The 12,946-nt window shown below is 36.5% G+C and overlaps 1 protein-coding gene across 29 annotated transcripts in view; it reads left to right on the plus strand.

Annotated features, from left to right (window-relative positions):
• The window catches only part of Ncor1 (nuclear receptor corepressor 1), a 148,808-nt gene that overhangs the window by 42,288 nt on the left and 93,574 nt on the right, over positions 1-12,946 (plus strand). For 20 of the 29 annotated variants that reach the window (XM_060363530.1, XM_060363528.1, XM_060363547.1 and 17 more), the window contains exons 6-9: positions 4,333-4,446; positions 10,058-10,114; positions 10,668-10,720; positions 11,050-11,076. In XM_060363530.1, coding sequence (XP_060219513.1) covers positions 4,333-4,446; positions 10,058-10,114; positions 10,668-10,720; positions 11,050-11,076 — 251 coding nt within the window. Of the gene's footprint in view, positions 1-4,332; positions 4,447-10,057; positions 10,115-10,667; positions 10,721-11,049; positions 11,081-12,946 lie in introns of those variants that run through there. The other 9 variants (XM_060363536.1, XM_060363537.1, XM_060363556.1 and 6 more) reach the window with 2 other exon arrangements.

A 12,946-nucleotide genomic window follows, 5' to 3' on the forward strand; every position in this document is an offset into this window, starting at 1 on the left:
TTTTAAAATCATTTGTAGTTTTGTTGTCTTAGCTAAGAACCTTTGCTTAATTGGAAATTACAAAATTTAGTATTTTTTTCTCCTATAAATTTTATTGTTTTAACACTTTAGTACTATTTTATGAACATGCTCCTGGTTTTTTGGGGGCGGTTACATATGAATAAGGCAATTTATGGTAATATCTTAAACTGTTTCTCTATTTAATTTTGTGGGCATTTATTTGTGTCATTCTCAAAGTATAAATCAAAATTGTATTTTTGTTTTATACATAATAAGTTGAAGAGTTTGGGCTGGGTGTAGTCTTTGGAAGAAGAGCTGATGACACAGGCGAGGCGCTATAGGAGTCGCAGTGCTCTCACCTTTAATTCCAGCACTTGGGAGGCAGAGGCTGGTGGATCTTGGTGAGTTCAAGGCCAGCCTGGTCTGCAGAGCTAGTCCCAAGACAGCCAGGACTACATTGAGAAATCCTGTCTTGAACCCCTTCACCTCTACACACACACACACACACACACAGCAGAAAAAAAAGAGCTGACTTCTGCATGTTGTCCTCTGACTTCCACACATGGAGTGTGCTATATGTGAACAGAGCAGCATATAAATACAGGTTTAAAAGTTTTTATTCCTGTTTCTTTATTGTTTTATGCTCTTTTTTTTTGGTAGAAATTTGTCATTAGGTTGCAAAGTCCTGTATTTTTCTAACATGTAAAGGTCTTTATTTTCATTTAAACAGAATCTTTCTCAGTAGCCCATGCTGGCTTCAACTCCTGGTATTTATTGTCTCATCCTCTTCAATGTTGGGATTTTAGGTGTGAGCTATTATGCTTGCCTGCAAATATTTTAATAATAAAGTCATGTTGAGTTTTATTCACCAAGGAATGCCTGTTTTACATTTGTTTGCTAGTCATGTAGCTTTCCTCCTTTTCATCTCTTAGTTTTAATGCTGGTTTTAAATGCCTCTGTTCCTGTAGGTTTAGCTTTATTTGTGCTTCATCTATTTTGTTTTAGTAAATTACTAGTTTAACATTATTTTTGGATTTAAATTTGTGAAAGAGATCAGGTTGTAATATTTTTGTTTGTTTGAGACAGGGTCATGTTATGTAACCCAGGAAGACTTTGAACTCCAGTGTTCTGGACTAGTCATTCTCAACCTTGTAGAGGAGTTTTAATTCAGAATATGGCTGCTCTGGCAAGAGATCACATCTGAAGACCTTCTAGGTCTGTGTGATTCAGTTAGAGTACAAACACGCCTTTAATCCAGGAGACAGAAGCAAGCAGATATGAGTTCAAGGCCAGCTTGGTATAGAACAAATTTCTTGTAAAGAAAAGCTTAGGTTCAGGCATGGTGGTACATGCCTTTAATCCCAAACAATGAGAATAAAGTTAGTTTGTGGAAGGAAACACCCATGTTTGAAAGTGATGTCTTGATTGAGTGACAGAAAAAATGGCAAATCAGAGAAAATTTGACAGAATAGGAAAGGGAAGCTATTTAGGGGGCAGTGCAGAGCAGGACAATTTTACTGGGACAGTAATAGAGAGAGAAGTTACAGAGAGAGAACAAGCTAGACACAGTTGAGACAGAACGAGCCAAAGAATGAGAAGGAGCCAGAAGATTAGAAAAGATTGCTGGAGTTAGTTTGATGCCAAGCAGAGCAATTCAGAGGCCAAGAGAAAGGCCAGACTGAATAAGTCAGGTAGGAGAAGAATTTGAGCCTGAAGAGCTAAGTTGAAGGAGCTCAGTAAGAACATGAAAGGGTGAGCTTACTAAGAGGTAAGTCTCAGAGGCTGAAAACATTCTAGGCCTAGGTTAGATGGTATGGAGACTAGAAGCTTTCAGGACTAGGCCGAGATTAGCAGACAGGTGGTACTCCAGGACAACAGTTAAAGCAGGGGAATGTAAGTTTCTTTGACCCTTCCTAATCCTTTAACACAGTTCCTCATATTGTGGTGACCCCAACCATAAAATTATTTTTGTTGCTATTTCATAACTGTAACTTTGCCGTTATGAGTTCTAATATCTGATGAGCTGGATATCTGATATCTGATATGTTTCTGTTGAAAAGGTTGCTTGATCCCCAAAGGGAGTCTTAGAGTGACTTGGAGCTCAGTGTACTCTTCCTGCCTTTGTCTTGTGAGTGGTGGAACTGAAGGGTGAACCACTGCACCCAGCTAGTTTATACTGTTCTTTTCTGTAAAAAAAAAAAAATCTTTGTGAGCCGGGGGGTGGCGGCACATGCCTTTAGTCCCTGGGGAAGCAGGGGCAGGTTGATCTTTGTGAGTTTGAGGCCAGCCTGGTCTATAGAGTGAGTTCCAGGACAGCCAGGGCTACACAGAGAAACCCTTTCTGGAACAAACGAACAAATAAACAAAAAATTTTGTGTGTGTTCATATTTGTTCAGAATTATGAGTGTACACATGCCTCAGTGGGCATGGAAGTCATAGGACAGCGTTGTTGACTTGTTTCTCTACTTCCTCTTCGACATGACTTGTGTATAGCGTGTAGGTCATCAGGCAGGTGCTTTTACCTAGTGCACCATCTTCCTAGCATCTACTGTTTTTTCTTATCTGTCCTTACCTGGTTTTGATAAGATCTGAGCACGTTGTACTATTTCTGAACTCTGCAATGGCTAAAAATTATAATTATTTTGTCGATGAGTGTGTTGCAGAACTTAAATATTGGTTAAATCACCCCGATCTAGCGGAGATTTGTGTGTGTGTGTGTGTGTATGTGTACCTGTGAAGACTTTATACTGGTGATTCCAGTATTTTTGTGTGTGTTTGTTTTAATTAATGTTTGGTTTTCAGTACATCCTGACCACAGTTTAAACTCTTTTTAGACAATCCTTTCCCCATTCCTCTAGCATTTCTTTTTTTTTAAAGTTCAGTTACAGTTCTTCTAGAAGTTTCCCCATCATTTTGGAGGACATAATTGTATTCTCTACAATAAATTTCTGTTTATTTCCTTTTCTTTGGTTTTATTCCAAGCCATTTGATTGTTTCTTCCCCAGGCTGCCTCCTTGTCCCCATTCCTCTTTCCTTCCATGGTGCATAACACTCATGCATGGTAATGCCTCGAGTATCACTTCTTTGGGCAGTTTCTTGAGTCTGTTATTTATCTTTGCACATGTGTGTTTGTGTTTGTGAATGCACACATGATGTGTATGCATGTGGAGGCCAGAGGACTGTTAACTGTTGTTCAGTAGGTGCTGTCAGCCTTTGTTTCGCTGGCCAGGAGCTTCCTGGTTAGGCCAGGAGCTTCCTGGTTAGGCCAGGACCCTAGGAATTTCCCTCTCTCTGCCTTCTCAGGATTGTGCTGTCAAAATCAGCTGCTTTCTGTGGGTCTGGGGATACTTTGCCAACTAAGCTGTCTTCCGGGCCCATGTTTCTCTTTTCTGCGTTTTCCTCCTCCCCTTTGTTATGCACACACCCCATTCCTGTTGGGTGTGGTCTAACTTACAGGACCTCACTGTTGGTTTTCCTTAGTAGTCCATATCATTTTTTCCTCTCCCTTATACTAGACTGTATTTCTACCTAAATAATCCATATGGATTTTTGTTGAGCATTTACTAGATTTTAGGTTGGGGGGGAAAAAAGCAATAAAGGTAGACAAATTCCTGTTTACAGTAATATTTACTGAACACGTAGACTTGAACTGAATGCTACATATAGGTCATTTAAACCTTGCAAAAAACAAAACCTAATCGTTAAATAGTGTTGAATCCCTACTTCATGAGTGGCCTGAGTACTTGATTAAGTTTTAGGAAAAAACACTATAATCATTCTTTCAGGCTCAAACCTGGATAGACTAACACAGCCTAAGAGATAGCATTTTCCTTTATTGTTCATATGCCAGCTGTCAGTGCTCTTGACGAAGAGCAGTGTTAATAGATAGAAAGGGTGGGTTTGGACATGGCACAATCCTGAGCTAAGAATTATTCCTCTAATCCTTTCTCACCATATTGGTCACAAGAGACCTTCACAAATACCATGTATCTGTAACATGGACTTTTTCCTAATGTTGTTAAAGGTTATCGTGATAGAGGTGTAATAAGGTACTTTCCTTAAACTTACTTTTTCTTAATGTTTCCCTTTTCAGAATTGAAATAATCAAGGCTTTTTCTTTTGGTTTTATGTGCCTATCTTAGTATTATCTGTGATATTCAGTTATTAAAATATATCTGGTTATTTTGCTTTGAGCTCTTGGCTCTATGAGGTCCTTGGAATAACTGGTTATCCTGTGAAATCAACACGAAGTGCACAGTAGTATATGTTTCCTCTGGCTCCTGCCTAGTGATCTGCAGCAGATGGCTGATAGTATTTTTCTGGATCTCTTAGCAACAGCTAGAAGAAGAGGCAGCTAAGCCCCCTGAGCCGGAGAAGCCTGTGTCTCCTCCTCCTGTGGAGCAGAAACACCGTAGTATTGTCCAAATTATTTATGATGAGAATCGGGTAAGTTTATGGTTTCTTCTGACAACATAGGCCTTTAAATCTGTTCGACTTTGGATTTTCCAGTTCTGATTATATTCTGTTGTAATTATATTAAAGCATAAGTTCTGTTTCATATTATATATTATATAAATATTATTCACTGATTAGAATTTAATCAGCTGATTCTCTTATCATAAACTTACTGGTAAGTAAATTGAATAACACATAATATAAAATAGCCATTCTGTAGCCTTTTATTTTATTTTTTTAAAAGATTTATTTATTTTATGTATATGAACACTTTTCATGCACAGCAGTAGAGGAAATCAGATTCCATTACAGATGGTTGGAAGCCGCCATGTGGTTGTTGTGAATTGTACTCAGGACTTCTGGAAGAACAGCCAGTGCTCTTAACCACTGAGCCATCTCTCCAGCCCGCCTTTTATTCTTTTTCATATAGGGAGTTACCATAGAGTCCTAGATGGAATGGAATTCTGCATTTGGCTATGTAGACTGGGCTCGCCTCTTAAGTTGAAGCAACCTCCTGCTTTTGCCTTCTGAGTGTTATGCATCTTCATGCTTGCTTGCAAATTTTTTGTTTTGTTTTTGTTTCAACACAGGGTCTCCCTATGTAGCCCTGGACATCCTGTGTGGACCAGGCTGGCTTACAGATATCTGCCTGCCTGTGACTCTAATGCTAGTACTAAAGGGGTGTGCCACCATGCCCTGTATGTTTGCTAATTTTTACTTAAGGTGCATTTAATATCAATGCCTAATTGGTCACATTTCAGTACAATTATGCCTTTGGATGGGGAAAGAATATCCTCATCAGCCTCAGTTAATAACTGGGTTATGGCTGAACTTACAGAGTTCAGCATGAACTTTGACCTTTAGGTGGCTTTTGCTTTTTTTATTAAACCAATTTCTTGTTTCATTCTCTTAAATGGGAAATTTTAGGGCATGGTGAGTTGTGTTTGTAATGACAGTGTTGGTTTTTGATCTGTAACTTGGAGTAAAAGGGAAACTTATTTCACATCAACATAAAACATTGCACCAGAGAAGCTTAGCAATCCTTAATCCAGAACATATAATAGGATTTAAGTATTATGGAAGACTTACTAGCCAAAAGGAATTATAAAGTTAAAATAAGGATTATTTATTTATTTTTGTTGTGAGTTGATTTATCGCCCATATATTTTTACAGATTGGCAATAGTTCATAATAGCGAGATCTAAAAGGATATTGGCCATAAGCAAAGCAACTCTTAGCCGGGGTGTGCAGTAGTGGAGTAACTTCCTAGCCTGCACAGGACCTTAGTTGGCCCTGGCATCACTGTGACAAGTTTAAAGAGACTGAGGCAAGCCTAGCAATATTAATAAAGGCAAGAAAATTAGATTGTCACCATATTTTTGACAGTATTTTAGGCCAGAGAAAAAGTGAAATAACAGGCTTAAGAGACCTAAGTTGTAAAATGTGCACCAACAAACAGTAGAAGACTTATAGAAAAAGTCACAGAATAATAGTTAATAGCAGACACAATTGTTCTTTCCTGAAGAATGGCTAATTGGGTGAATTTTAGGTAATTAAGATAATAAGAGAGATCTTAGGATAAGACTAGCATATATGTTACAGACAGATTTCACATGCAGAAGCAATTCTAAGTAAGAGTCAAGAACACGTGATGGGCAAAAGCCATCTTCTTACCTAATTCAGATAGAGTATGGCTATAAAGAGTGTCAGAAAGGAAGTGCACTTAAAAAGTTTTTAAGTTGTTCTATAGAGTTATGTTGGTAAAATATCTATTGCTCTTCTGAGCCTTTTATCTGAATGATATGTTCTAAAGTAAATAACTATGAAGTCCCATCTGCACAAAAACATAGGTGCTGGGGAGAAGCTTCATTCTGTAAAGTGCTTGCTGCACAAGCTTGAAAATGTAAGTTCAGATTCCTAATACTCATGTAAAAAGCTGCATGTATGAGCATTTGACTGTGATCTAAAACACTGAGGAAGTAGAGACAGAAGGATCCCTGGGTCTTGTGGGCCAGCCAGCCTAGCCAAATTAGTGAGGTCCAGGTTCAGTGAGAGAGACCCTGGCTTCAAAACAAGAAGTATGATAAGCTACCAAGAAGGACAGAAGATACCAGCATGTCCCTGAACATGCATCTCTCTTTTTTTTTCTCTCTCACACACACAAAGGTAAGGAAGAGAATAAGGTAAAAATCATTCTTAATCATATGAAAGTTATCTTGAACTCATGTCTGTACATGTGTAGAGAATTGATTCATTTTTAGAGTATACTTCTATGTGGTAAATGTCATATGCTGTTAAAAATATAGGCAATTAATACTAAGTTGGCTGGGCTTAGAATGGGTGCAGTTTATTGAATGGCCAAAATAATTTACATGAAGATGAATCTAATGAAGTTGGAAGACACTAAGGGAAAAGTAGTACCTCATGCCATGCCTAGAGGAAGGCTGTAGCTCAAATGAGACAGTTTGCCCTTTGAGGAGATGAAAATGAGAAGTTTTGTGTTAGACTTCTGGTCTTTCCTTCGGAGCCAGGTGGTGGTGCATGCCTTTCACCCAGTAGGGTCAGGCACATCTCTGTCTTTGGGACCAGGCTGGTCTACAGAGCAAGTTCCAGAACAACCAGAGCTATACAGAGAAACCCTGTCTCAAACTAAAAAGAGACAAAAAAAGAAATATTCTTCAAATCTAAAAACACTTCAAAGAGTTTGTGACATCTATGATAAATTACGGGATTAGAACTCATAGACAATGTGATTTTTAAAATGTCTACAATTTTGGTATTCATTTTAAAATAGATGGGTTCAGTGAGACTTACTGATTACATTTTAAGATAAACTTGTATAAGGTGAACGATTCTAAATTAGTGAATGTTGTAGTTCTCTAATTGGTATGTGAAGACTGAAAATTAAGATGTGGTAGAGAACTTTATTATGTTTAATTATATAAATATCTTCATTAGCTAGTGAGATAAATGTTTAATACCCATCATCAAATTTGAAAACTTCTTGTAGACTTTTTCTATTTTGATCATTTCCTTTTGGTTTCCTGGTATTTCCACAAAGCAAAGAATAGCCAAACTTGATTTCTCAGTATGAGACTTAGCTTCCTACAGTGAATTTTTTTTCATGGATGAAAAATGTTTTTAACTCACTCTTAGTAACTGTTTCTTTTGGATACTTTAGAGGTATCCCCTACTGTTGGTTGTATTTTATAGTTGTTTTGTGTAGTTCTGCAATCTTAAGCAGGGTCTCGTAGAGGGAAGCTTCTTGGGGTATGTCTGCCGGCTCTGCGATACTGTCCTCACCATGCTACTTTTTGTAAGATTTGCAGTGCTCCTGCAGCTTTTTAAAGTGAATATGGCATAAGGCAAGAAGATGTATTTCTGCCATTCGACAATGACAGAAGTCTTTCACTTATTTGTTTAGTGACAATCTAAGTCCTCTGGGAATTATGCTCAGTATGGCAGAAGTAATAGGAACCATTATCATGTATAATAAGTCTTTCCTTTATTTACAAAGTTGGTGGTAAGAAGAAAACTGCCTCAGAGGAAACCATTAAATCTGGCTTCATGAGAGAAAAACTGCCTTGGTTCATGTTTAAACTCTAAACAAACTTTTCATGAACTATTTTTTTTTAACGGTTTGAGATTGCTTTATTTTTGTTGAGTTATGTAATCCCAAAAATATTTTATAGGTACTCCAACTTCAGAATAAGAGAATGGTAGTTACTATGTAATGGAGAAGATTGTGAAACTAACTTATATTTTGACTGGGTGGTTTGCCACAGAAGAAAGAAAAAGTTGTTAGCCATTATTCTGTGTGCCAACAACCTTCTGTCTCTCATGCTTTTTACCTGGGAATTGGGTGTTTTCTTCCCTTAGTCACACAGTGTCCATTTATGAATTTCTGAAGAGCATCCGTCCTGTTTCCTAAGTAATATTCTGGGCAATTGCTTTCCTCTTCTCCTTTTGCCATTTTCTTAAGTTGCCCTTTCTCCACACATGGTTGTTGTATTTCATTCTTACAGTCTTTTTATTTTAATTTTTAACCCACTCTTTATACCTGTGTCCTATTACACAATTCTCCAAACAAACCTTATTTTTTATTTTCTACAGAGTAGCCTGAACTTTAAACACATTAAAAAAATGTGTTTAAAGTTCCCTCCCTCCTTCCTTCCCTCCTTCCCATAGAGACTGATCTGTCATGAAATTTTGGAACCAAACTCAAGTCTTCAGGCTTATGCAGCAAATGCTTTTACCCACTGAGCCATTTCTCTGGTCCTATCTGACCTTTACCAGAAAACTCCCTTTTTGGTAGTATCCCACCAAGGTTTTCAGTGTTCCGTTAAGTGCTTTTAGTATCTAAACCACGTTGTTTTATCTGTCCTCAGGCAGTCCAGTGTTCTGTCTTTCTTATTTGTGAAGTACACTTATTCTTTAACATCCAGCTCAGGTATTATTTTCTCTGTAAGCCTTTCAAGAACCTTCTTTTTATGCTGGAATTGGGTATTCCTCCCCTCTTGTTTTCTTAGACTCTAGTAAGTGCCTAGAAGATAGAACACATTCAACATGTCTATGAAGAATCAGACTAAATATGTAGACTTAGACTACATTCTGTGAAATGTGTGAGAGATTTGTGTGTGTGTGTGTGGGTGTGGTGGAAGGAGTTGACCCAGGGCTTAAGGTTAGGTTAGTATTTTTATCACCTGAGCTACATACCCAGCCCAATTAGAGGATTTTATGTTTAAATTTTTTTTTTTTTTTTTTTTTTTTTTGCCAAACCTTCAAAGCCTAAAACTTTTTACGCGTATTTATTTATTTTGTGTATATGTTTTTGCCAGTGCATATGTCACATGGTACATACAGAGAATATATCTTGTTGGAGTCAGTTCTCTCTTTGGCCATAATGGGTTCCAGGAATAAGACTCAGGCTGTCAGGCTTGACTGCGAGCATCTTAACTAACTACGATCAGTCTTGCTGGCCCAGGAAGATACTGTTCCAGGGTACCTTGGTTTCAATTATTTTACTTTTGAAAATGGCATGTTAAATATGTGATTAAATTTTTATTTTACTCCAAGTAATACTTGCAGTAAAACTAGCTATTTCTTTATTCTTCAGTTTTTGCTTAGGGTTCCTTATAACTAGAAAGTAATCTCTTTATATACTTATTTTGGTACTTTATACTTTTAGGTATTTAACAACAGCATGAGTTAAATATTTAAAATACTTGGGTATATCTTCAATTTAAATTTTCTTCCTTCTCTCTGAATTCCCAATATTTTATTAACTTCCTCATTGTTTAGGTATTGCTTTCACTACAGACATTAGGTTTTGAATAGAGATTTGATTGAATTTGGAGAGAGAGCCCTATAACAGTTTGATTTAGAGAATGCTATTGTAATTCAGTCACAGAACACCTGTTGAGTATGGCTGCTACTCTGGTCCAATCCCTAGGATAAGGGTGGGGAAACTAGAGCGTGTTTCCGCACAAATGAAGATAAATTAAGCTGCAGATTAGTCTTAGGTGTTTTCAAATAGGCAATTATTTTTCCTTGAGGTATTATATTTTTTAATTATATAATACAGCAATGTTTTTCTCCATAGAAAAAAGCAGAAGAAGCTCATAAAATATTTGAAGGTCTTGGCCCAAAAGTTGAACTGGTAAGAAATTCCTCTTTTCATTTCTAATGTTAATGCTGCTGTTATTTTTTTAATATGTAATTTTTCTTGGGGATAAAATGGGATATCCATTTGTTTTTTCGATAAAAATTATATAGCTGGGCAGAAAGTCTCTTACAATTTTAAGATAATTGTGAGTTTTTCTGAGTTACCTTTGCCTAAGCATTATCCTGAGCATGTTTTGCCTTTAATAGCCATTGACCCTTCAGGTAATAGGAGGAAGAAGTGACTAAGGAAAACAGAAGAGAGCTTACTGGGCATACTTTTAGGATAAGGACAGTGTGTAATTTTCCTTTGCCTTTGAAATTAAATGTATGAGGAGGCTTATTTGTCGTAAGACACAGAAGGTTTGCAGACTTTCTTACTGAAACAGAAAAGCAGTAGGAAATGGGGTTACAGGGGAACCCAACACCAGCAGGTTTTGGTAGGGTGCTGTGGTATAGGTCCACTTAGGTAATCGTGCATTAAAATGTTTTTTCTTTGTTACTATAGCTATATCAGCACTTTACACATAAATATGTCATTTATTTTTTAGCCACTCTATAACCAGCCATCAGATACCAAGGTGTACCATGAGAACATCAAGACGTAAGTACTTACCATCTTTGGAGTTCAATTAAAGAACAAGTATTCTATAAAGAAATCGTTTTTGTTATTTGCAGACATTATTATAACAGTGTAGGTGTGTTTTAGATTTGTGTAATTTGCTGTTGTTTTACTATATGTTATCTTCCTCTGGCTTTTTGGGGGTTGGGGTGACAGATTTGAGTTTCCGAGGCCAAAAAAAAATTGAAATAAATTATTGCATAAAACTAGCTGGTTTTATAATCTGCTAGTAAAAAAAGGTGGATACTTAACATTGAAACGGCTTACCTTGAGGCTTGAATTCTTTGCCTCCTGTTTTGTGTTTTTTTCAGTGGAGTACCTGCAAGGCGCATGATGAAGTAAGATAATGAAGCTTTTTCATTTAAGACTAGTGATGACACCGTCCCCCACCAAGCCACATCTGCCATTGCAAAGTAGAAGTGCCACGGATCATTTTATCATTATCCAAAACCCTATTCTAGGGAAATCCCTTCCATGACTCTTGCTAATGACGGTATTTGTAGACCCTTCTGCCATTTAATGTCCTGGTGCCTTGGAAGGCTCAGTCCCCTCATGTGGGTGAGGAGGCTGTTCCAGAATGTAGTTTGCTTTGCCTTGCTCATCCTACTACCAGGCCTTTATGGATGCAGATCTTGGAATAAGAAAATAAGTGAAAAGTAAACTTAATTTCTTGATCTGATTGAAGTAAGAGAAGCTAGATAGGCTTTTATTTTTCTAATTGTTGTTAATTATCATACTTTTAGAGAATTTTAGGTAAAGTATTATTAGTTGGTGACAAAAATGTGATATTTCTATTTATATGCATTTAAAAGTATATCCAGAACATTATAATTATTTACTATTACAGTTACTAATGAGCACATGATTATTTTTTCTTTTAATTTCTTGAGTATGTACAATAATTGACTACTTTGCAGAACTGGTGGCAAATTTATTTGCATGGTAGTGTGCATGACAACTATTACAATTTAGTAATTTTAGCTTCTGTTAAGTACGTAGTTCATATAAAAGTCATCTATTTAAGAATTTTCCTGTAAGATATTGCCATGGTCTTGAGAACTTAGGAGACGATTAGGCTAAACTCATAAAATACATTTTGATTTAGAAGGATTTAGTTGTTTAAGTGTTATTAAGGGAGGATAATGGATATTATTTAGCTGGCTACTTTTAGTGATTGGCCCCCACCAAAGCTTCAGTCTGTGCTGTGTCTTCCTCAGTGTAAGCTGCACTATTTGATTTATTTCATGCTCTCCACATGCCTGTGTTGGACGGCGTGGAGATGAGTTACTGACTAGCTGACTTCACTTAAATTCTCAGTAACCATCTAATATTTCATTTACTGGCTGACATTTAATTTTGAGTAGCATACAATTTCAATCAATAAGTTGATATGTAGTAGTGATCCTACTGTATATAACTTTTGACGTACTCAGATTTGTAAAACTGTACACATTTGCAAAACTCATTCAGTAGCTTTTATCACCAACATTTGCTTTGTATGAAATAGTAAATGTGCCTTTAAAATTGTTTTCGCCTCTTGACTGCTTTGTCATATAGCTACTGATTATGTATATATATTTGAGTGAAGCCAGTGTCATTGTTAGTCCTGAGTGACAGATAATCCATGATTTTATTTCTACTTTTATTGGCTTTGTATTTATGTCTGAATAATCAGATTCAAGTTATTTCTGGAAGTAGGTGTGTTATAAGTATTTATATATTTAAACCTGCATGACATTGTTTTAGAAGATCACAGTGCTTCCAATTTAAAACGTGATGCTTACATTAAGACATGTGAGAAATTTTTCTGTCTTGTCAGATTGCCCTTTGTTGCTCCATAGAGTGTGGGAGAGAAATCTTCTGTTTTGAGCAAAAGTCACCTCTTTCTAAATATGTTGGTGTACATTCTCCTTATAGGAGGGAAGTACCTGCCAAAGGTTTCTTTTTCCTTTTACTTCCCTTTTTTGAAGTATAAACAGTTTAAACTCCTTATATCATCAGAATCCTTAAGAATTAGTTTACTCCTTAATTATAATTTGAAAATTATATGTCTTAAAATTTGATGAATGAATTAAAAAATTAACTGTTTTATCTTGTTATAGAATGGCAGAAATTTTAGTCCTAGTTGAAAAAAAATTACAGTTTTATTTTGCAGGGTGAAATAAAAATTAAGATTAACTCTAATTGCACCATAAGTTCTTAAATGGT

The sequence above is a fragment of the Meriones unguiculatus genome, chromosome 11 (genome assembly GCF_030254825.1).
Source record: "Meriones unguiculatus strain TT.TT164.6M chromosome 11, Bangor_MerUng_6.1, whole genome shotgun sequence".
NCBI lineage: Eukaryota > Metazoa > Chordata > Mammalia > Rodentia > Muridae > Meriones > Meriones unguiculatus.